Raw genomic sequence first — 26,052 nt, 5'->3', positions numbered from 1 at the left:
CCAGCTCTACCTTCATTTACCAGTTTGCCCAGAATACTCCTGTCTTGCTGGCTGGTATTTTGGCCAACTATCTGGAGACCCGATTTACTGCCACCTCCAACCCTCCATCCTGGAGACCTTGGGCCTTCCCAGAGCCTCACTTCGTTCAGCAGTCCAGCAGAGGTGAGAGGGCTGGTGCCCCCTGATGCATAGGCTGGGAACTTCCATCTGCCAGTGACCTGGTGCTGGATCAGCCTTACAGATGCGTCATTATTAGAAGGTAGCCAGCTCAGAGCTTGGAAAGCCAATCCACCAATCCGGCCACTTTCTGACTGGAAACAAAGGGAAGTAGTGGCAGTTCTCCTGCAACCTGCTGGTTGGACAATCTGACACAAGTGGTATCTGTGTGTCCTCTGTTCATGTCAGGACCAAGCACTCAACAAGGCAAATCACTGCTCACCTCATCTTGACCCCATGTTTTACTACTAGTCATATTAACAACATAACAAACACCTTAATCATGGTTAAACTGTCATTATCAGTAAAGCGGGAATCTATTGCCAGAAAGTAAGTAGTGACTGACTGTCATATTTTAACTTTGATACAAATGTGTGCAAAAGATTGAGAGCAATCCATTAAGAATTGAGAATCCATTACAAATTGTGAAACAAGTTCAAACTAGGTTGTTGTTTCCCTTCCTGGGGACTATCAGAGGATCTAACAATAAAAAAAAACCTTTTGCTTCTTGTGGTTTTAGGCTGACCTTAAAGATGAATTATTACCCTGAGGTAATGACTGGAAGCTGCAGTTCCTACCCTCTACTTTACATGGGCCAGATGGTAAGTTGTACAGACATTCAAGCAACCTGTTCTTGGAGCTCTGAAAGGCAGTGAGTGGTTATAGAGTACAATGCAGGAAAAGGTGCCAGAGACACAGAAGCAACATTCACTCTCTTAGCCCCAATATATCCTCAATCTTAAAAACATTGTGAGAGACCATTCAGAAAATCCAACTGTGACTGAGTAGATCCAGCCTGCTTTAATGAAAGGAAGTCATGGTTTGCTGGGGTAGAGTATTTTAAGGATATCACTGACAGGGTGGATAAGGGAGAACCAGAGGGTTAACACTACACTATCTGGATGAAGGACAGTTGATAAAGTGACACACAAAGGATTGTTAGATGAAATAAGAATCTACTTGATTAAGGATAATGTTTCATCATGGTTTGAGGAGCAGTTAAAGTGCAGAAGACAGGGAGCATTTTCTGTGTGGCAAGCTACGTGACTGGGGGTGTATGAGAATCAATAATGGGCCCTCAAATCAGTGAGGGTGGCCTCAGCTTTTCAGAATCTATATTGACAAGGGAGGAGAAAGAAGAGAGCAAAGTGTCCAGGTTTATTGATGATACAAAGCTAGGTGGGAAAGCAAACTGGGAAGAATATAAAGAGTCTGCAGGGGAACATAGGTAGGTTTAGTGAGCAAATACGTGGAGCATGATCTGCAGAGCTGTGGAGTTCTTTGGTTTGTTAGAAAGTGCGGTAAAACAGAATCGTCATTCTTTTATATGCAAGTTAAGTATTGAATGGTATAATCTATATAGCTCATAGGGTGAGAATTATATTTTCAATCCTGCAATTCTATGCATATAATGTACAGTGCACAGAGCACCCAGGGATAATGCCAATCCTCATTCAAGAACCAGTTGATGCCAAGACTGAAATTGATTCTGGGAAATACAATCAGCACTTTGTGTAACCATGTCCAGGGAACCAGGACAAGCTCTGCACTTGAGCTTTATAAAAGGATCATTAATTATTTGCAAGTTTGATCAGATCATTCAGAGTTTAGCTTGTTGGAATTAGTCATGCAGAGCCTTGGAACAGTGGAAACATGGGAGTGTTTTGAACATTGTAAGGGTGAAGGCATGTTTGTAACTTCGAGAAGTTTTCATCTTGGGCCCTCATGAGTTTCCAGCACAACAAGCAGCAAGGGGAGAGAAGCCAAAAGGCAAAGCCTCCCTTCTGGTGGAGGTCAGTGGCTGTGGCTAGGAATGTCCATCCCCCAAGCATCTTTCAGGTTGATGAGGTAGGAATGTAATGGTTGAAGAGTTAACCATCTCCCTTGCCACAAATGCTGCCTGACTAGCTCAATACAAGCAGTGCTACCCAAAGGCAGGTTAGGTAGGGTCATGACATGCTGTCTAGGTTATGACAACTGCATTCTATGCAAAAATATAAACAACATAACCATTCTTCATTCCACCACAGTTTCCACACTACCTTCTGTCTCTGTATCTGATCAACCACAATTCAAGAATACATAAGCTATGCAATCTTTGACAAGTCACCCTTGTGCATCTCCTTGCTGCCTGGCACCTGTTCAGCTTTGCCTCTTCTATTGCTCTCCCACAGTATTCCCCAGGCTGCAAATGATGTGGAGGAGACTACAGATTGCTGTGAAAGCCAACCTCATGCAGCTCTGGACTAGTCTTCAGGTGACACCGACTACTATAGTTTAGATGAGTTTGTTACAATTTTTACAACATTTTTCATGTCCTTGGTCTTTGGCTGCTCAAGTTGACTTCTGTCTTTAACCCACACTCCAATGCTGTCCACCTATGGACCTGGATGACCTGCTCAGCCACTGCATTCTGAGTCATCAGTTTAGTCCTCTTCACTTTAACCTCCCAAGGCATTTAGAGCTGCATCTCAAAAGTCTGGTCACTTGTTCTTGTGTGTTCCATCATGGCTTCCCACAGTCTCGGCACCTTCCACCAGTGTTTGCAGGCAGTGAGGAAATCCTTTAACAGATTCAGGCATGGCTTCAATTAGCACAAGTGAGCTTCAACTGGTACCAGCCATTCACTAAATTGCACCCTGAGGGTGTGCACTAATGCAATAAACAGCAGTTGGTATGGGCCACATACTACTATCATGATAATGAGGGGAGAGCACAAGTTTTGTGCTTCCTATGCTAGGTTGAATATGTGTGGATTATTCATGCATTCTGATTCCTGCAGATGTTTGAGCACCATCCAATTTCTATTCCCCTGCCTCTACAAGATACATCAATGTGTAAAGGCAGTTGTATTAACTCCTGTAGGTTTACCAGTGGCTTGGGGGAATAGCATTGAAGCAGGCAGTCCAGAAGGTCCAAAGTTGTTCATTTCTGGGTCTCTGGGAAGGTATGATTTAGGAGAACAAGCAGAGAAAAATAATTACTTTATTACAATATCAGTGAGGATACAGTAGGTCAACATAATTATAAAATGTTCTCATCTTTGTAATGGTTAATGGATGCTCCATTTAAATTCCCTGGTGTTAGAACAGAGACAATACCAGAGACCAATGGGAATATCATACTTCATCTGTTCACTGACCACTGAGAGCCCCTGTGCCTTGGGCCATTACTTCTCTTTGAAATGATCAATTTGAATTTAAATGCTAAAATACAAGCTTTGAACCAATGTGTGTCTGAAGGATTTCTCAGTAGCTGAGGGCACACTTGGCATTAGATATTGAAGGAAACTGTGTTGCCATTGATGTTGGTAGGTTTTAGGAAAGAGGCTGAAAGGACCTCACAGATAATAATCTCATGACTGGCCCCAGTGCCATGTCCTAACCAAGTACAGAAATAGAAGGATATAGCAAATGAATGTGTGGCTGGAGATGTGATCCAGGTGGGAGGGTTTTGCATTTCTGAGACTTTAGGATTGCTTCTGTGGCAGTTGAGACTTGTACAACACAGCCAAGTCCAAGACCAATTCCCTCTCAGCATAGTTTGCTTGTACTTTTGGGGGAGTTTAATTTAGCTTGAAAGGGGCATGGAAATCTACCAGAAGAGGCAGGAAGGAGAGCAACAAAGCTGAAAGTGGAAGTTATAAGTGGAAGCCACATAAGTCAGTATCAGAAACAAAAAGCAAGCAGCAATTAGGATCAAAGTTTAGCAAAATGTTCAAAGATGGATCTAAAGGCACCACAGCTAAAAAGCAAGCTGCAGGTGCAACGAAGTGGATGAATTAACATCAAAAATAGTCATAAATGGATGTGATCTCATTGCCATAACAGAAATGAGGCTTCAATGACCAAAGCTGGAAACAAAATATTCCAGAGTATTTGACATTTAGGTAGGACAGGTAAAAAGGGTAGTGTAGCACTCTTAAGTGATAAGATGAGTGCAATATTCAGAAAAGATCTGGGATTGAGAGATTGTGGTACAGAATGAGAATCAGTTTGGGTGGAACTAAATAGAAGCGGGAAACAAATCTGGTGGGAGTGGTTTACAGGTCTCTGAATAGTAGTTGTGATGGGAATATTTCAGGTTTGCTGATGACCATGAAATAAGGTGGGAACGTTAATAAGGATGCAAAGTGACAGATGGAGTACATTGCAGAAAATGTGAGGTTATTCACTTTAGTAGAGAGACCAGGAATGCTGAATAGTTGTTAAAATGGTGAGAGACTGGGAAATGTTGATGGTCAAAGGGACTTTGTTCTTTTACAAGAAAAAAAGGCCAATAAACCATTTGCCTCCATCACAGGAGTATTTGAGTACAAGAATAAAGGTGTCTTCCCACATATGTAGGGCCATGGTTAGGCTTCATCTGGGGTATTGTGTGTAGTCTGAGTCTTCTCACCAAAGAAAGAAGATACTTGCTTTGGATAGAGAGCAGTGGAGTTTTATCAAACTAGTGCCTGGACAGGCGGGTCTCTGAGGAGAGAATGAGTAGGCTTAGCCATCATTCACAAGGGCTTAGAAGAATGAGCATGACCTCACTGGAGCATACAAGATTCTTGGGCTTAACAGTAGATGTGGGAAGAACAGAAGGGAAGAGAGGAGAAGAGGAGGGTAGTAGTGATAGGGGATTCGATAGTCAGGGAAACAGATAGGTTCTGTGGCAGTGAGCATGAATCCCAGATGGTATCTTGCCTCCCAGTTGCCAGGGTCTGGGATGTCTCTGATAGGGTCCACAGGATTCTTGAGTGGGAGGGAGAACAGCCAGAAGCAGTGGTTCACATTGGTACCAACGGCATAGGTAGGAAGAGGGATGAGGTCCTGAAAAGTGAGTTCAGAGAGCTAGGCAGAAGGCTGAAGAACAGGACCTCAAGGGTAGCAATCTCAGGATTGCTGCCAGTGCCACGTGATAGTGAAGGTAGGAATATGAGATGGCAAATGAATGCATGGCTGAGAAGTTGGTGCAGGAGGGAAGGTTTTAGATTTTTGGATCATTGGGATCTCTTCTGGGGAAGGTGAGACCTGTACAGAGAGGACGGGTTACACCTGAACCAGAGGGGGGGGGGGGGGGGGGGGGGCAATATCCTTGCAGGCAGGTTTGCCAAGGTGGTTTGGGAGGGTTTAAACTAGTTTGTGAGGGGGATGGGAACCAGAGGGGTAGGTCAGAGGAAGAAGTGGATGGGGAAAAAAGTCAGATCTGACAGGTAGAGAGGCTTTGAGGAAGGAGAAGCAGAGTACAGGCTATAAAAGTAGAAAGGTGGATGGGCTAAAGTGCATTTACTTAAATGCAAGTAGTATCAGGAATAATGGTCATGAACTGAGAGCTTGGATAAGTACACAGGACTATGATATTGTGGCCCTTGCAGAGACTTGGCTGTCACCAGGGCAGGAATGGATATCGAATATTCCTGGTTTTCAGTGTTTTAAAAAGGGATGGGGGAGAAGAAGAGGGTGGCAATACTGGTCAGGGATACTATTACAGCTGCAGAAAGGGTGGATAATGTAGAAGGATCTTCTCTAGAGTCAGTATGGGTGGAAGTTAGGAACAAGAAAGGAGCAGTTACTCTACTGGGAGTATTCTATAGGCCCCCTGGTAGCAGCAGGGATACTGAGAAGCAGATTGGGAGGCAGATTTTGGAAAGGTGCAAGAATAACAGGGTTATCATCATGGGAGACTTCAACTTCCCAAATATTGCTTGGCACCTACTTAGTGCTAAAGGTTTAGATGGGGCAGAGTTTAAGTATGTCCAAGATGGATTCCTGTCACAGTATGTTGACAGGCCAACCAGAGGGAATGCCATATTAGATCTAGTTTTAAGTAATGAACTGGGACAGGCAACAGATCTATCAGTGGGTGAGCATTTGGGGGACAGTGACCACTGCTCCCTAACCTTTAGCATTGTCATGGACAGGGATAGGAGCAGAGAGGACAGGAAAATATTTAATTGGGGAAGGGCAAATTATGAGGCTATAAGGCGAGAACTTGAGTGTAAATTGGGATGACATTTTTGAAGGGAAATGTGCTATGGAGATGTGGTCAATGTTCAGGGATCTGTTGCAGGATGTTAGGGATAAATTTCTCCTGGTGAGACAGAGAAGGAATGGCAGGGTGGAGAAACCATGGGTGACAAGAGAGGTGGAACAACAAGTTAGGAAGAAGGTGGCAACATACACAAGGTGTAAGCAGCAAGGATTAGATGGGGCTCCTGAGGAATATAGAGTAGTAAGGAAGGAACTTAAAGGGCTGAGGAGAGCAAGAAGGAGACATGAAAAGGCTTTGGTGAGTAGGGTTAAGGAGAATCCCAAGGCTTTTTTCTCATGTGAAGAGCAGAAGGATGACGAGAGTAAAGGTAGGTCCAATTAAAGACAAAGGTGGGAAGCTGTGCAAGTGGGTGAGGTTCTCAATGAATACTTCTCTTCAGTATTCACCAAGGAGAGGGGTCTTGATGATGCTGAGGACAGTGTTGGTAAGGTTAATGTTCTAGAGCATGTAGATATCAAGAGAGGATGTGTTGGAGTTGTTAGAAAATATTAGGACAGATAAGTCCCCGGGGCCTGACGGAATATTCCCCAGGCTGCTTCGCGAGGCAAGGGAGGAGATTGCTGAGCCATTGGCTAGGATCTTTGGGTCCTCGTTGTCCATGGGAATGGTACCAGAGGATTGGAGGGTGGCAAATGTTGTCCCCTTATTCAGAAAAGGTAGTAGGGATAGTCCAGGGAATTACAGACCAGTGAGCCTTATGTCTGTGGTGGGTAAGCTGTTAGAAAGGATTCTGAGATAGGATCTATGAGCATTTAGAGAATCATGGACTGATTAGGCACAGCCAGCATGGCTTTGTGAAGGGAAGATCTTGCCTCACAAGCCTGATAGGGTTCTTTGAGGTGGTGACCAGGAAGATTGATGAGGGTAGTGCAGTAGATGTGGTCTACATGGATTTTAGTAAGGTGTTTGACAAGGTTCCACATGGTAGGCTTCTTCAGAAGGTCAGAGGGCATGGAATTCAGGGAGGCTTGGCTGTGTGGATTCAGAATTTGCTTTCCTGTAGAAAGTAGAGGGTTGTGGTGGAGGGAGTGCATTTGGACCGTAGGGCTGTGACCAGTGGTGTCCCACAAGGATCAGTTCCAGGACCTCTACTTGTTGTGATATTTATTAATGAATTAGATGAGTGGGTGGAAGGCTGGGTTAGCAAGTTTGCAGATGACACAAAGATCGGTGGTGTTGTGGATAGTGTGGAGGGCTGTCGAAGCTTACAGAGGGATATTGATAGGGGCTGACAAGTGGCAGATGGAGTTCAATCTGGAGAAGTGTGAGGTGGTACACTTTGGAAGGACAAACTCCAAGGTGTTGGTTAGTGGCAGGATTCTGGGCAGTGTGGAGGAGCAGAGGGATCTGGGGGTTCATATCCACAGATCCCTGAAAGTTGCCTCACAGGTGGATAGGGTAGTTAAGAAAGCTTATGGGATGTTAGCGTAAGTCGTGGGATCAAGTTTAAGAGCCACAAGGTAATGATGCAGCTCTACAAAACTCTGGTTAGACCACACTTGGAGTACTGTGTCCAATTCTGATCGCCTCATTATAGGAAGGCTGTGGAAGCATTAGAAAGGGTGTAGAGGAGATTTACCAGAATGCTGCCTGGATTGGAGAGTATGGATTATGAGGAGAGACTAAGGGAGCTAGGGCTTTACTCATTGGAGGAGGAGGAGGATGAGGGGAGACATTATATTGAGGGTATACAAAATATTGAGAGGAATAGAGTGGACAGCCAGCACCTCTTTCCCAGGGCACCAATACTCAATACAAGAGGGCTGGCTTTAAAGTAATGGGTGGGAAGTTCAAGGGAGATATCAGAGGGAGGTTTTTCCACCCAGAGAGTGGTTGGTGCATGGAATGTGCTGCCTGGGGTGGTGGTGGAGGCAGGTACATTGGTCAAGTTCAAAAGATTGTTAGATAAGCATATGGAGGAGTTTAAAAATAGGGGGATATATGGGAGGAAGGGGTTAGTCAGTCTTAGGTGTGGTTTAAAGGTCAGCACAACATGGTGGGCCAAAGGGCCTGAATGGTTCTATATTCTATGGAATGTATCCCTTGGCTGAGTTTAGGAATGGGGTTTACAGTCTCAAAATAGGGGATAGGGTGTTTAGGACAAATGAAGAAAAAATTCTCCAGGGGTGTGAATCTTTTGAATTCTGTACGCCAGAGTGCCATGAAAGCTCAGTCATTGATTGTATTCAAGCAGATGGAAAGATCTCAGGATGTTAAAGGAATCAAGGGAACCAAAGAGTAGGAAAACTGTTTGAGGTAGATTGGTGGAATAGGCTTGAGGGATTGAGCAGCTTACTCTGCTTCTAGTTTGTACATGCTTACGTAAATTAACAAAGAACATAAAAGAAATAAGAATAAGATGAAACTCTTCATGTTTTGTGATCTTGATTGAAAGTTGGCATAGTAAAATATAGTTATTGCAGAGAGAGTACTTTGATACAAGGAACAGTTCAAAGGTAGTAGCTATAAATTTGAGATAATCCCTGACAAATCCAATGAGGATGTCAGGGAGCTTGCAACCACATGGATTTGCCACAAGGGAGAAGGGTAGAGAAATTAAAGTCAGAGCTCACTGGATGACCAAAGAGATAGAGTAAAACAGGATAAAGGTCATGAGAGAAAGGATAAAGTGGGTCAGAGACCAAGAATTGAAATCACTTGTGGTGTAGAGGCTGTGACTTGGGTAATGAGTACTTTACATCACTCCTTTAGTAAAGAAGTTGTTGCTAAAGTCTTCATATAGGAAGATGCAATTAAGATTCTGGATGGGCTAAATATTGACAGAGTAGTCAGGCTAGCTGGATAAAATCACTTGGTTCAGATTGCTGTCAAAGGTACAGGGAAATTGCAAAGGCTCTGGTCATTGCCTTCCAAACATTTAATGAGTCAAGGCTGGTGTCTGAGGACTGGAAAATCTGAGGAAGTGTGTTCCTGCAATGGAGAGAGTGTGCAACGAAGGTTTACTGGACTAATTCCTGGTAGGGATCTCAGAAACAAATAGAAGTCTAAAAGACTAGATACAGGGGTGGGGAGTTCCCAATGACTGGAGAGCCCAGAATCCGAGTCCACAGCACCAGGATAAAGGGATATGTCATTTAGAGCTGAGATGAGGAGAAATTTCTTAACCCAGAAGGAGGTGAATCTGAGGAATTCTTTAATCACAGAAGGCAGTGGATGCTATACCATTAAAAGTATTCAAGAAGGTGGGAGTAGGCTGCCGAAGTGGTTGATCAACCATGGTCCAATTGAATGACTTATAGAGAAAGTGGTTAAAATGCATGCAGGATGTTGGGACTTTAAAATAAAGGGACAGGTTACTAGAGAAAGTCACTTTAAAATGTTTGATTGGGCCACAAGTGGTAGATTGTGTTCAAGTTCTGGTCACCACACTAAGAAAATGTGAATCCTTTAGAGGAAATGACTCCAGGATATTTAGTTATACGGATAGACTGGAGAAACTCTCGTTGTTCTCCTTCTAACAGAGGAGGTTGCGAAGGAATCTGGTAGGAGGACTTAAAAATCATGAAGTGTATAGACAATGTAGATGGAGGGGTTAATAGAATGAATGGCAAACATCTTTGCAGTGAGCAGTTAGGATCAGGAATACACTGCTGGGACAGGTTCAACCATAGTGTCAGAAGGGAGCTGGTGAAGTATCTGAAATGAAAGAATTTGCAGGTCCAGGGGGAGAGGGGGAGTAGGACTAGCTGGACTAAGGAAGAAAAACTGGAATATACAGATTAGGTTAGATACTGTCATTGGAGGGTGCTGGTATGGGACAAAAATGACAGTTGGACTAAAAGGCCTGTCTGTGCTGTAAAGACTAATTCTCTGCGACCAAGTACTGTTTTTCTGCTTTTTTTTTAAAGCATGGATTATGCTGTCTATCACCACAACTGTTGATTGCCGATTAATACATACAAAGTTGTATAATACATTGGAGTACTAATCCACAGACTAAAATGATCAGAACAGATATGTACAACAATGACTACTCAGACATTCTGGACACAGGCCTGTCTTAGACACCTTACTTGGTGTAAGTGCATAGAATATGCACTTCACACTCAACTGTCTGGTTCCAGTTGTTGGTCCAAAGCAAGCCTATATCAATTCTGGAGACAGGTCATCTTACATAGTCTATTTGTGAGCCTAGGAGCATACTGGACTGTGGTGTAGATGTGTTGGAAACTGAAAAAAAGTCACAACAAAATAATAGGGGTTGCTCCTTTAAGATCAAGACAGCTAGAAGTGTGCAGATGGAGCTTTATTCAGTATCAAATGCACATTATGTCTTCATGACACTGTTTGCTGGAACAGTGTGAAGGAGCTTTGCTTTAATATAACTGCTCCAGAGGAGTTATGGGCTAGAGAAGGGTCTTCTCTCTGCATTAAACCCATAGTGTACTTTAATCGGGAGTGCTTGACCCAGTAGTTTTGCAGGTAAGATCCTCTGCATCTGTTGTACATGGTATCGGATTCTCATCACTTCATAGAACATGAGAAAGGTTTTCTGATTGGATCTACAAAGCTGGGATTGTGTTCCCTGATAAGTTAGTTACTAATACTTATATACATCTGAGGTGTGTTTCTGTTAAATGAGCTGTCACTTCCTGTGTTTCAGAAGCAGGTCCCTGTTGACGTGAGTGAGAGCACATCAATGGTAGGATTTCCTGACAACTGCCACCAACAAAGATTTTACTGCCAACAGCAGGGTGAGCTTGCAGCCCAAGAAGTACCAACTGGGCATGAGTACTGTGCTTCAGGTAAGTGATATGGGATGACATAACTTGCTAGTTATGCACATCTTACTCCTGAAAGAGAGCAATTTTAAGTTGTCTCAACATACCCAACTTCATTCTGGAGTAGGTTGTAAAACTCACATTTCATCTCTGGAAATGGGTTTAAGTCAAGTCTGAACAGAAGGAGAAAGATTTCCTCCCTGGCACATTGAATTCATCTTTGATGCGAGTTTGCATGCACCAGAAGATTTTTTGCTGGTCCTTTCCTCTCCCTCAATGATTCAGGTCCCCTGTACTTTATAATTATTTTCTTTCATCTCCTCAGCCTGATGATCAATTTCTGATAGAAAACAAAAGCTCCTTTCATTGATGAACTCTTTCCAATGGAATTTAACTATCTGACCTCTGAAGTATCTCATCTGTTGGGTGAAAGTCTCTCATTTTAGTTTTATTTGGGGTCCTTTGTGAAAAGGCAACTGAAACAAGACCAGAAAGTGCTGGAACTACACAATGGCTCCTTTGGCATTTGAAAGGGAAAGCTCAGTTAGAAGAGCCTGGACAAATGTAGAGTTAGATTAATCTGCTTTAGTCAGAGCACTATAGCACAGAAGCAGGCCCTTCAGCCCATCTAGTCCATGCAGACCAGATCTTCTGCCTAACCCCATCTACCTGCACCCAGACCATATCCCTCCAAACCCCTCCCATCCATGTACCTATCCAAACCTCTCAAAATGTTACAATTGAACCTGCATCTACTACTTCCGCTGGCAGCTCATTCTACACTCGCACCACTGAGTGAAGATCCCCCTTGAATATTTCACCTTTTACCCTAAACCTATGTCCTCTAGTTCTAGTCTCACTCAACCTGAGGGGAAAAGCCTGCAATGCATTCACCCTATCTATACCCCTCAATTTTGTATAGTCCATCCTTTTGTGGAAAGGACTTAAAATGCTGCTTTAATTCTTGTTCTTGGGTGTATTTCAAAATGCAACAACATTACTGCACATGGAATTGAGTGATACGTTTATGTGGAACGAGGACTAATTAATGGATGGAAAACAGAGCAGGAATAAATGGATTACTCGAGTTGCAGACCGTGACTAGTCGGGTAATGCAGGGAGTTTCAGTGATTCACTATTTGGATGAAGTGATAAGGCGTAATATATCTAAGTTTATTGTTTGAGAAGAGGGCTGAAGGGGGACTTTGACAGCATAGGTGAAAGGGGAAGCTCATGGCAAATGAAATATAATGTGGAAAAATAGAAGCACAGAAAAAGTAGCACCTTTGTTTCCTTGTACTCAAAGTTACCTTGTAACTCTAGCAGGCAATTGGGAAGACAAAGTATGTTGGTGCTATTGTAAGAGGATGTGAGTGTAAGAACAAGGATGTTTTGCTCTGGTTACATAGAGAATAAAAATGTCAGAAACTTAAAATAAAAAGAAAATTTTGGAAACAGTGGAAGGAGAAAGAGTTAGCATATCAGGTCAAAGACCCTTTATCAGAATTGGGAAACTAAATTGCAGAGGCTGGATAGGAGACAGGGAATGTGTCTGACAGGGTGAAGCCAAGGTTTCCAAGCTGATTCCAATGTTAATAGATGAGTGAGAGATCTTTAATTAGATAGCTCTGGACACATTGGGAACCACCTGAGCAATTAGCCTTATGCAATCAGAAGTACTTGCCTCTTCATCCCTCTGCACCACTTTGCAACATAAAATTAACATGTTTTCTCACTTTTACAGTTCTGATGAAGGGTCTTTGCTCTGAAGTGTTAACTGTTTCTCTAGCCACAGATACTGCCTGATCTGTTGTGTTTCTCCAGCATTTGCTGTTTTGAGATTACATCTGGATTGTGCTGAGATCTGGTCCTGTACTCAAGGAAGTTAAACTAGAGTTTTAGGGAGTGCAGCAAAGGTTCCCCAGATTGATTTCTGGGATGGTGGATTTGTCACACAAGGAGAGATTAAGTGAACTGGTCCTGTACTCCCTAGAGTTTAAGAGGGCTGAGATGTGACCTCATTGAGAGACACAATTCTTATCAGGCTTGACAAGGAAGGTGTGGAGATGTGTTGAAAACAAGAGTCAGTCTCAAATTAAAGGGTTTGCCATTCAAGATATGAGAAAACATTTTGTCACCTGGATATTAGAACCTGTGGAATTCTGAACCAAGAGAGCTGCAGAGGCTCAGTCACTGAGTATATACAAGAATGATGTCAGGATTAATCCCATGTCCCTTAACAAGAGCTGTGAGAAGTAGAACATCAGCCACTTCATTGAATAGGGAGAAGGCACAAGGGGCTGAAGGACCTATTCCCATTTCTACTTGTTTTAGGAAAGGAGCTATAATATGTGATGGTGCAGAAGTTTATCTTCTAAGGCTTAGAGACAGTTCTGTAGGACCTGTGGATGAGTTTGAACTAAAGCATTCATAACCCTGTTGTTTTCACAGGAATGGAAAAATCCCTCTATTTCTCCATTCACTATGCATTAAGCTGCCGATTGAATATTAATTGAAGCACAGAATAAGACCTGAAATGTGATCATTGCTTGTATACTGCCAAGTATTGTGGGATTGCAATTTGTGGTATCACACTTGAGGCTTATGGTCTTGCAAGAAAAAACTCAAATTTTGACTGTTTCAGAAGGTCCAATTAATTTCTCTTTAACGAAATACACTTTACAATGAAAAAAATCATTACTGGTATCGCTGATCTGGTCAGAGCAGCAATGCAGAATGGGTTAAAACAAAACTGTTGCTACAAACAATCTGCTGTAAGAACTCACTGGATCAAGCATCAGTGTGAGGAAAGGAATTGTTGACATCGAGTCAAAACTCTGCATCCTGATGTCAACAATTCCTTTCCTCACACTGATGCTACTCGACTCACTGAGTTCTTACAGCAGATTGTTGCTCCAGATTCCAGCATCTGCAGTCTCGTGTCTCCAACTCTGTTGCTGGCTGGTATCACTGAAAAAGGTGTTACTTCCAGCAAAAACATAATGTCAAAGTTCATTGCAGAATGAAACAGTAAAGCACAGAAGCCACAGTTAGAATGTTTAGTGATTCATGGGAGTACAAGCAAGGCAGCTGGTGTCTGTACCTTGTTTAGGGTTACCACACAACTGTTGAGAGTCTTATCACAAACCACATTCAGTCATCATTTAAGCTTCATCATGATCTTACTTCTCTCTACAATTTATCAAGAAACTTCCTTAAGTTTCCATTCTCTTTTAAACTATTCTGAGCACTCTGCATTCTCTGTAATTTGACAACACTGAAATCAAGTCTTTACAGTAATTGATAAGACAAAGCAGCAAATATTGGAAACCCAAATTAAAAACTGGAAATGCTCAGCTGGTCAGGTAGCATGAAACCAATGAAAGATATCAACCAGAAACACTAATCGTTTCTATCTGCACAGATGCTGCCTGATCTGTGGAGTGTTTGAAGCATTCTCAATCATTTTTTGGACAATATTCTCCTCTACCTCCTTTATCAAGTGTTTGTAACTATGGACTTTATTATCCTTGGCAATCTTCCCAGTCATCCAAGATCCACAAGTTTGGTGTCACCAATTTTCTGGGTTGTCATTCCTTCTACTTAGCTTTACAGACTGTGGCCTTGACCATTTACCTTGTAGAAAATAGCTCACTTATGTTTATGGAAGCTAACTGAGAGTCCCTCTATCTACACAAAATCTGTTGCATTTCCATAATTAAGTCTACAGTTGCACAATATCCAAGTTTTCACCAAACTGAAGTTTGTGTGGATTCTGAACTTTAGTTTCCATGATAGCCAACAGTATTTGTGGTTTCTTGTTGCTGTGACATTCCCAGATACTTCGTGTTCATAGTTTGTCTCTGGCCACTAGATTTGGTGGTGACTTGCTCCTAAACCTCTTTAGCTGTCACAGACGTTGAGATACAAATCACAAGGCTTTTCTGTCTTATTCATAGATTACCCTGCTGTGTCAGGCCTCTGCTGTCTGGTTTCTCAAGCACAAGATCCAATTCAATATCTTGGATTTCTGGGACACATGGCCATGAAATCCTCTCATTCTCTTGGATGACCTGTGCCACTTTTTTTTAAATTTTGAGAGCCACAACAACATACAGCAGTGATTTCCACTAACATTGGTGCACTAGAGTCAACAAGCAAAATGATTCAGTAATTTACAGTGGTGCCCCCACTTTATCTGCTCATCCAAACCAAGAGAAAACTAGCAATGCTTGAAACCCTGGATAATGTTCTTCAGTACTGCATGAAAAAAAATCAAGAGTGCAACTCAGGTGGTCAGGCAGCATCTATGAAAGGAGAAGCAGCTAATATTTCAGGTCTATGACTCTTCATCAGAACTAAGGGAGAAATAAGTTGCTCAAGGCAGCAGAAAAAATAGGGAAGACAAAGCAGGGTATTTCTCTGGTAGGGTGAATTATTGTAGCAGGTGAGGGGCAGATAAGCTCATGTCTGTGTAATGTGTTGCTGATGTTGGGTAGTCTGTGCAATGTTATATTTTGATCTACTGGGAAAATCCCTGTAGGTCAGGTTGTGCAAGTGAAACAAAAAAAGGATGGCAGACAAGGTGGCCAGTTCATTTTTTTTGATTCATTTAAAGGATGTGGGCTTCACAGGCTGAGTCAGCATTTAATTGCCCATCCCCAATTCTCTTCTGCTACAAATAAAGCAGGAATGAGCTATCCAAAGTGGAGATTTTGATACTGAGTCCTGCAGGCTGTAGTGTTTAATCCGAGGGTTTTTTTTCTTAAAAACTCTTGAAACTTAACCTAAATTTCATTTTCACATTCTCTTTCACACTTTTTTTTTCCTGATCTCCCACTGACTGTTCTCTCACTTTCACTTCTCATTTCCCACAGTTCCCTTTACTTTTATTTCCATATTTGTTACTTCTTTACCTTCATTTATTTTCCTCCTCCCTCACTTTCCATTCTCCTAATAATTTGGATTTCATTTTTCCTCTTTCATATTCTTTTAAATCTATATTTTAATTCCTGTGGAATCACGAACTGCTGTGTGAGGAAGGCAGTGATGAAACAGCCAAAAGAGACTGTGGATCAGCGAGGAAGGAAGACAAAAATAAATGGTGCATAAAGATGTTGAAATAAGCAGGGGTAATAAAATTTAAAATTCAGAAGCAGGAAACTGAAACCTCAGCTCCCACTGAGTGATCTGAAATTCCTTGATAATCATGAACAATGCATATCCCATTCTCCCACACAGTTTAATATCTATACATCCATTATAGATAAAGAAATAGGAGCAGGAGTAGGCCATCTGGCCTGCTCCACCACTTACTGACTGTAGACTCAGCCCCACCTACCTGCCTTCCCCCCCCCCCCCATAACCCTCAATTCCCCTACTATGCAAAAATCTATTTGTGTCCGAAATAAATTTAATGAGGTAACCTTTACTGCTTCCCTGGGCAGAGAATGCCACAGATTCACTACTCACTGGGAGAAGCAGTTTCTCCTCATCTCTGTCCTAAATCTATTCCCGAGTCTTGAGGCTGAGTCCTCTAGTTCTAGTCTCACCTACTAGTGGAAACAACCTTCCTGCCTGTCTTATCTATCCCTTTTCATAATTTTGTAGGTTTCTTCAAGATCCCCCCCTCATTCTTCTGAATTCCAGCAAGCATAACCCCAGGAGACTCAATCTCTCCTCATAGGCTAAAACCCCCCCTTATCTCCAGAATCAACCTGGTTCACCACCTCTAAAGCCAGTATATCTTTACTCAAGTAAGGAGACCAGAACCACACAGTACTCCAGGTGTGGCTTCACCAATACCCTATACAGTTGCAGCACAACCTCCCTGCTCTTAAATTCAATCCCTCTAGCAACGAAGGCCAACATTTCATTTGCCTTCTTGATAACCTGTTGCACCCGCAAACCCCCAACTCCATGCATCCTTATATTATGGATAAGTCTTTTTATGCTGCACCTTATCAAACACCTTCTGGAAATCCAAGTATACAACATCTACTTATTCCCCTCTATCCACTGCGCTCATTATATCCTCAAAGAACTCCAGTAAGTTTGTCAAACAGGATCTGCCCTACCTGAATCCATGCCATGTCTGCCTGATGGAACCATTTCTTTCCAGATATCTCGCTATTTCTTCCTTAATAGTAGCTTTAAGCATTTTCCTGACTACAGACATTAAGCTAACTGGCCTATGGTTACCTAGCTTTTACCTACATTTTTTTTAAATTAAGGAGTTACATGACATTCACTGTCTTTCAATCTGCCAGGACCTGCCCAGAGAATTTTGGTAAATTATCACAAACACCTCTACTATAACTTCCACCATTTCTTTCAGTACCCTGGGATGCACCCCATCAGGATCAGGGGACTTGTCTACCTTTAGGCTCACTAGTTTGCTCATCACTTCCTTTTTAGTGACAGTGATGGTATCGAGGTTCTCACCGCCCATCGCATCCATAACATTACTCTTTGGCATATTAGATGCATCCTCCACCATGAAGACTGAAAGTCAAGGCCTTGGACATTTCCACATTACCCAATATTAACTCCCCCTTCTCATCGTCCAGATGACCTACATTCACTTAAGCCATCCTTTTCCACTTTAAGTAATTATAAAAATTTACCATCTGTTTTTATATTTTGTGCTAGTTTACTTTTCTTTATCTTTCAATCTTTTTTAGCTTCCAAATTAATACAGATTCATATATCAATGTTTAAACATGTAATACAAGGAGATCAGGAGAACAATCATGACATGGATAATCATAAAGAACAATAAAGTATAAACAAGTCTGTAGATCCAATGATCTGTTAGTGAATGAATAATATAAAAGAAAGATTATAATAAGAAAAAATCCCCTAAACAATAAGAAAATTATAAATATATCAAACCAAACTAAGCTAAAGAAAAAAATTCAAAAAAAAACAAGACTCAAATTTCTCAACAGAAGCAGAGCCATATTATGTCATCAACTCCGTTCCTCTAAATTGAAAGGTTATTACAAGGGGATTCATATCATGTGAAAATATTGAATAAATGGACTCCAAACTTCAAATTTAAGCGAAGGATCAACAGTACCACTCCTAATTTTTTCCCAAGTTTAAACATGATATAGTTTGAGAGAACCATTGAAAAGTAGTCGGGGGTATTGGATCCTTCCATTTAAGCAGAATGGATCATTTGGCCATTAGTGTAACAGAGGCAATCATACGGTTAGCAGAGGCAGATAGATGGCCAGATTCTATCCTTGGTAAACCAAAAATTGCAGTGATAGGGTGAGGTTGTAAGTCAATCTTCAATACATTTGAAATAATGTTAAAAATATCTTCCCAATATTTTTCCAAGAGGACAGGACCAGAACATGTCAAAGAAGCCACTTTCAATTTACATGTGTCACATATAGGATTTATATGTTGGTAAAAACGGGCTAGCTTATCTTTTGACATATGGGTCCTGTGAACTACCTTAAACTGTATCAAAGAATGTCTGGCACACATTGAAGATGTATTAAATAAATGAAGAATTTTCTTCCAAGTCTCTGTAGGTAAAGAAGTCTGGAGTTCACTCCCATTCATTCTTAATTTTGTTCAGTGGTTCTGAATGAATTTTCATAATTAAATCATAAATTATTGCTATCAAGCCCTTCTGACAAGGATTAAAACCTAAAATTTTTTCTGTAATTTCAGTTTTGTAAGGTGTTGGAAAAGAGGGTATAGTAGCTTTTAAAAAAATTTCTAATTTGCAAATATCAAAAAATGTGATCTCGGCAAATTGTATTTGTTAGACAATTGTTCAAAAGATGAAAAACAGTTATCAATGAATAAATCATGAAAACATACTATTCCCTTCCTTTTCCGTATGGAAAAAGCTGAGTCAACTCTGGACGGATGAAAGAAAAAAATATATTGAATGGGACTTGATAGATTTATTCAATCCAAAAAGTGTACAAAATTGAAACCATATTCATATTGTATGTTTAACAATTGGGTTAATCATATGTTTACTTAATTTGGTAAATGCAAAAGGGAGTGGAGCTCCTGAAATAGAAACTAATGAAAATTCAAGTACTGAGGTGTACCCATTTGGGGCGTTGAATTACATCTGAATCTTGTATCCAAAAAATTAAATATCTAATATTGATTGCCCAATAACAATCTAAAGTTAGGCAAGGCTGTACCACCATCCTTTTTTAGTTTTTGTAAATATTTCTTACTTAGCCTTGGGTTTTTTATTCTGCCAAATACATGGAAGAATTTTAGATTCAATAGTGTCAAAAAAAATCTTGGAACAAAAGTTGGAATCGCTTGAAATAAATATGAAAATGTTGGTAAAATATTCATCTTAACCACATTAATTCGGCCTACCAATGATAGAGACAGTGGGGACCATTTGGTAAATAATTGTTTAACATGGTCAATTAAAGGCAGTAGATTAACTTTAAATAAGCCCTTATGTTTCTTGGTAATTTTAACACCTAAATACATGAAATAGTCAGTTACCAATCTAAAAGGTAATGGCTGTAAATTGGGATTTGCATATTTAACGGAAAAAGTTCACTCTTATTAAAATTTATTCTATAGCCAGAAAAACACTAAACTGATCTAATAGTGATAGTACTGCAGGAATAGATTCCTCCAGATTAGAAATATAAAGTAACAGGTCATCTGCGTAAAGAGATATCTTACGAATCTTCTGTCCACAAGTAATGCTACATATAATTGAAGAATCCCGACGTGCAATAGCCAAAGGTTCTAAAGCAATATCAGATAATAAAGGGCTAAATGGGCAGCCTTGTCTAGTACCTTGAAAAAGCCTAAACAATGGAGATCTTTGATTATTACCAAGTATTGAAGCCATAGGTACATAATAAATCATTTTAATCACAGATAAATTTAGGTCTAAAATTAATTTTTGAAGTGTATTGATTAGATATTCCCATTCGACTCTGTCAAACACCTTTTCAGCATCTAGTGAAACAACATTCTGGAATTTGGGATGAAGGGGTATATATAATATTCATTAATCTCCTAATATTAAAATGTAGATAATGATTTTGAATAAATCCTGTCTGGTCTTCAGAGATAATTTGTGGAAGAACCTTTTCCAATCTAAAGGCCAATATTTTGGAATCTACATTTAATAAAGAAATAGGTTTACAAGATGCATAATCAGTGGGATCTTTATCCTTTTTAAGTATTAAAGAAATAGTTGCTTAGTTTACTTTTATAATCCATCTTCCCTTTCCTTTTTGCTTGCTTAGTGGTTCTTTGTTACTTTTTAAAGTCTTCCCAATCTTCCAGTTTCCTGCTACTCTTGGCGACATTGTATGCATGAGCTTTTAGGTGATGCTTTCTTTTATTTCCTCAGTTATCCAAGGCTGGCTCTCCCCACCCTTACTGTCCTTGCTTTCAACTGGAATATACTTCTGTTGAGCACTGAAAAGTTTCTTTGAAAGTCTTCCACTGTCCTGCCACATAGCCTGTGTTCCCAGTCTACACTAGCCAACTTCTCCCTCATCCTGTTGTAGTCTCCCTTGTTTAGGCATAATACACTGGTTTTAGATAGAACTATTGCACCCTCCATTTGTATGAGAAATTCAGTCATACTGTGATCACTCTTTCCAAGAGAATCCCCAACTACAAGATTGTTAATTTTACCTGTCTCATTGCACAGGACCAGATCCAAGATAACATTTTCCCTTGAAGGTTCACTTGCATGCTGTTCAGGAAAGCTATCACGGATGCATTCTATGAAGTCCTCCTCAAGACTGGCTCAACCAACTTGATTTGCCCATCTACATGGAAGTTAAAGTCCCCCATGACAACTGCCATTCCATTCTTACATGCATCAAATATTTCTTGGTTTATTGCCTGTGCCACTGTAATGCTATTATTCAGTGACCTATAGACAACTCCCACGTGACTTTTTCCCTTTACTATTCCTAGTCTCTACCCAGATGGACTCAAGATTCTGCTCCTTGGATCTTATATAGTCTCTCACTATTACCCTGATCTCATTCTTGATTACCCCACCCCCCTTACCTTCCTATCATTCCATATTACCCAATATCCTTGGATATTAATTCCCACTGGTCTTCACCCTGCAACCATGTTTCTGTAATGGCCACTAAATCATACCCTTTTGTACTGATTTGTGCCACAAGTTCACTGACCTTATTTCAAATACTACAGGCATTCAGATAAAGTGCCCTTACACTTGTTATCCCTTTAGAATCCAGAAACCTTTGTCCTTTGCATTTGAGTTTTCTGTACGCCACTCTCACTTCTCTAACTTTTGCTCTAGTCTCTGCTTTGCTTCCCTGTCTTTCTGCATGAATTCCCCCCACCCACCATATTAGTTTAAACCCTCCCCAACAGCACAAGTAAACAATCCCCCAAGAACATTGATCCCCATCCTGCCCAGGTGTACTGGTCCCACCTCCCCCAGAACAGGTTCCAATGCCCCAGGTATCTAAAACCCTTCCCCCTGCACAAGCCACATATTCATCCCAACTCCACTGCTATTCCTACTCTGACTAGCATGTGGCACAGGTAGTAATCCTGAGATTATTACCTTTGAGGTCCTACATTTTAATCTATCTCCCAGCTCCCTAAATTCAGCTTGTAGGACCTCATCCCACTTTTTTTCTATATCATTGGTATCTACATGCACCACGACAACTGGCTGTTCACCCTCCCAGTATGCCCTGCAGCTACTCTGAAACATCCTTGATTGTTGCACCCAGGAGGCAAGGCACCAACCGCGAGTCCCGTGGCAGCCACAGAAGCTCTTGTCTATTCCCTTACCATAGAATCTCTTACCACAATACCTCTGCTGCTCTTTTTCTTGTCCAGCAGAGCCTCTCCTGGTGCATGATCCTGGCTACTGCTGCCTTCCCCTGATGAGCCATCTCCCCCAACAGTATCCAAAGCAGTGTATCTGTTTCAGAAGGAGATGACCACAGGGCACTCCTGCACTACCTCCCTACTACTGGAGTGACTGTTGGTCACCCATTCCCTAGGCCTTTAAGCTGTAGTGTGACCAACTCACTAAATATGCTAGCCACAATGTTCTCAGCATCACAGATGCTCCAAAGTGAAGTCATGCACAGCTCCAGTGCCATCACACCATCTGTCAGGAGCAGCAACGGGACACTTCCCACACGCATAGTCATCAGGGACACTGGCAGCCTCCCAGAGTTCCCACATCGCACAGGAGGAGCATGACACAGGTCTGAGCTCACCTGCCATGACTAAAAAGCTTTGAGGGAAAATAAAGAACCTACCCTCACCTTAGTGTTGCTCACCCTCCTCACTGAAGCCTGGCATTCACCAAAGCCCACACTTAGACAACCAGCAGCGCTTTGGCTAGGCAGCAGCCCCTCTCAAAGTAGCCACTCCACTTGACATTAACTTCTTTTTATTAGCTGCTGATAATTAGCCAATCACCTATTAACTAACAATTAGCTGACTTACCTCTGACATTCCCACAAGTGAAACTCACAAGCAAGGACACTTACTTCTTTTCAATTTTCCCACTCTTGCTCCAAGTCACCAACACCTTAGCCTCCACCTCTTCTCACCAAAGCCTCAACTTCCCCCACTCTAACAATGGCTACTCCAAAATAGCCACTCTGCTTGACCCTTACTTCTTTTTATTGGCTGCTGTTAACTGGCCAATGAGGCAATTTGCAAATGTGCTTCTTTTAGACTCCTGCAAGGTGAAACTCACAAGCACAGAGACTCACTTTTTTCCAAATCTCTCGCTCCAAGTCCTGATTCCTGCAAAGTGAAACTTGGAGTAAGCTCCTCTTCAGGTGGTAACAAGGTGCATATAGCAGCTGTTTTATATCCCTAGCAGATATTAGCTGACTCATTATTGTAAGGGATCGAGTGCACCAGTTTCTTGGTTTAGTTGGTTGTGTGGTGCCATTGCCCAATGAGGGGAAATCCATTTTTAAACTGATCTCTGACTTGCTGATAAGCTATGTATTTGTCACTCTTCAATAACAAAAAATGTGTGGTTTAATGGCGAGTATAAAGTGTTAACTAGGCATCTAAATTTGGTTGAGTATTGCCTCATTAGCCAATGACTTGCCTTATACCTACATATTAAATAGTGTTTCTTTCTAAATGGCAGTGAAATAACTTCATGTAATAAATTTAGATGATAAATATTGGAGCTAATCTCTCAGCCCTGTTTACTGGGACAGAGACATCCATTCCATTAAAAGCATGTCATTGACATGTAAAACACCAGATATACAGATTTCAGTAGGTTAAGTGGCATTTTCTTGACATTGATTGGTTAGTCCTCAACAGACTAAGCATAAGCAGTCAATTTAAGAGACATTTTTTAAGAATTGATAAATAAACAGTGACATTGATTATTTGTATCACACAAAAAATGGGTAACTATGTTTGTATATCAGTCCACATAAAGAAAGATATGAGTAGAATGTCAAATTACCCTGTTCGTTTGATAACATAACTTCATTCCCTACAATCCTTTATCACCAGTAATACCATTTCCTGAGAGAAACACATAAATAAAGTTGGCCAGTTGTACCAATGACTTTCTTACCCTTCTGTAAGGCAATGAGTGAATTGTGGTGTAACCACTGTTACTTGTCAGTCTGTGAACTAGACTTCCCAACTTACTTTACCAATTATACCTTTCATTAACTCTTCTCTCTGACATACAGTTGTTGATCACCCACTTAAACTTTATAACCTTCTCCACTCCCACTCCTCCTAGATTCAGTGTTAATACACCTACATGTAGAAAGAAATCTTTTTTGCCTAATGTTGAATCCATATCTATTCATCTGCAAGTTTTAGTTAATTATGAATATAACTGAGATCTTGTCATGTATTCCTTTTTGAATGCTGAAACTAATGTGTATTTGTCACATCCTTCATGGCCTCAGGAAATCCCAAAGCTCTTCATAACCAATTATTTACTTTTGAACCACTCTATTGTAATGTAGGCATAGTCAACAGCCAATTAGCCCAAGGCAATGTCCCACAAATAGCAATGGGACAAATGACCAGTTAATCAATTTTCATGATGCTAGATGAGAGATGAAAGTAGGCCAGAGCAACGATCTTACTCTGCTTCAAAGAGTGGCACAGGATCATTTATATCCATCAGAGAGAGTAGATGGAACCTTGTTTGAGGTCTCATCCAGAAGACAACTCCGTGTTTCAGTGGTTCTTATTACCCCTGATATAATGTCACAATGAAAGAACTTTCTATCCTTCACATAAAAACTGCATCCAAACCCAGTACCAACACAGGTCCTTGGTGGGGAGAATGAACTTGTACTTTGTATAAGCAGATCTCTTCTCAGGACATCTACTCACCCTTCTTTGGATTAATATCGTTCTCAGACACTATTTGCTATTTTCAATGCCACTATACATTGAGCTATCTGTACATCACATCACCTCAATATATACTATTGGTTTGAGGGTTTTTTCCCCACAAATCTCTCCTATAAACTGTCCTCGTTTGCTTTAAACCAAGGCCCTGCTATTGTGGTTAATCTAAAAGGTCATACGCAAATAGCAGATTTTTGAAACATTGGAAGAAGGTGGGTTTTCAGAACTGTTCTATAATTTTCTGGATTGGGTATGCACTGGCCTAGGATTACAAGTGAGACCCAGCACAATTTGCAAAAAAGACTAGCTCTACACTGCTCAACAATCTCACTCAGAGAAACCACAGAATGGCTGGTACGAGGAATGGAAAATGTCACGTAAGAGCAATTAAGAGATAGTTTTTTTGAGGTCAGAACTAAATGTATCGCTGAGGAAAATATCTTTACTCCACCTATGATTCAGGCCTGCATATTGAACAAAATATTCACCAATTAGAAAAAGTTTCAATTTAAAGAAACAATTATGCCAATACCAGCTTTGCTATTGGGCATTTGATCAAGTCTGACCTATGACTTCCTACTGCAAGATTGTCATTAATGCACTGTAGTGGGTGTAATAAGTGTATACATAGTTATTTCCATATTAGTTTGTCATTATTTTTAAGGATTATAATACTCATTTCACTGAACATGGAAGGATTCAAATGATCAGTCCGTTTTATTCTTCCTATCCACAGAACATGGATGACATATTTCTCTGTGTATCCTGCACACTGGGATACTGATGAGACTTACCATTTTGTTGGTGGGGTTGATGCAGTAATCTGAATTATGGTGTTCTTGGTATCAATGCCAGGCAGCCTTTCAAATTTAGTTTGGTTCTTGCTTTATGTTCCTCCATGCATGTCTTAATGAGGTCACCTAAAACCATGGATGCAAGCTTTCAGATCAAGGGAATTTGTTCTGTTTTCATCCCTTTAACTCCCAAAATATATTATCTTTTGGTATTAATGGTCATATCAGCTGGTCCAGTACCATGATCTGATGTTGCCAACTCTGTCCATCCATGCCATGCCCCGGTCCAGACATGAAAGGCTCTGACGGTACAGTGAGAGACCCCATTACTGAAATATCCCTGCAAGCACTGAGACCTGGCAATGGGCTGCCCCCAGCAATGCCAGCCATCAAGTCTGTAAATGATTTTTTTTACAAACATTCAGAAACAATTAGAAAAGATCATTAAAATTGAAATAAATATTATTTCTTTGAAAAATACAATGTATTAAAATTCAACCAAAATTATATACAAATACTTGTAAATAATAATTTTGAAAAATAACCATTTCCTTTTGCTTCCTAATCCTTGCCCAGTCTTGGATCCTGTGCTAGGTATAAAAACAAGACTGGGTTGTCCTGATTAGTGATCTAAATCCATCAGTAAGTCCCCACCAGCCTTGTTTAAGGACACGTCGTCAGATTTCCAGGAGTCTCCCCTGTTTAAATGGAAAAAGAGGGCTCCTGTTCGGAATCATCGGCATCGGCCAATATGGGGCTAGCAAGGAGGATTGAGAGGTAAACGATTTAATGGAGTTAAGTGAGCAGGAGGTGGTCTCATAAGCAAGACAATCTCAGAGGTGTCATGAGGGCAGAAAAGTAAGCAACTGGAGAAC

At 41.0% G+C, this 26,052-nt stretch overlaps 1 protein-coding gene across 1 annotated transcript in view; it reads left to right on the top strand.

The window, feature by feature from the left end:
* Nucleotides 1–26,052, top strand: part of ets1 (v-ets avian erythroblastosis virus E26 oncogene homolog 1) — a 99,510-nt gene that overhangs the window by 1,599 nt on the left and 71,859 nt on the right. Inside the window, exons 2-3 of the mRNA XM_052040072.1 lie at nucleotides 737–818; nucleotides 10,880–11,021. Of these exons, the coding sequence (XP_051896032.1) occupies nucleotides 750–818; nucleotides 10,880–11,021 (211 nt within the window). The 5' untranslated portion in view covers nucleotides 737–749. The remainder of the gene's footprint in view (nucleotides 1–736; nucleotides 819–10,879; nucleotides 11,022–26,052) is intronic.

Source organism: Pristis pectinata, chromosome 27 (assembly GCF_009764475.1).
Source record: "Pristis pectinata isolate sPriPec2 chromosome 27, sPriPec2.1.pri, whole genome shotgun sequence".
NCBI classification, from domain to species: domain Eukaryota; kingdom Metazoa; phylum Chordata; class Chondrichthyes; order Rhinopristiformes; family Pristidae; genus Pristis; species Pristis pectinata.
This window is presented reverse-complemented; position numbering and strand designations above follow the sequence as displayed.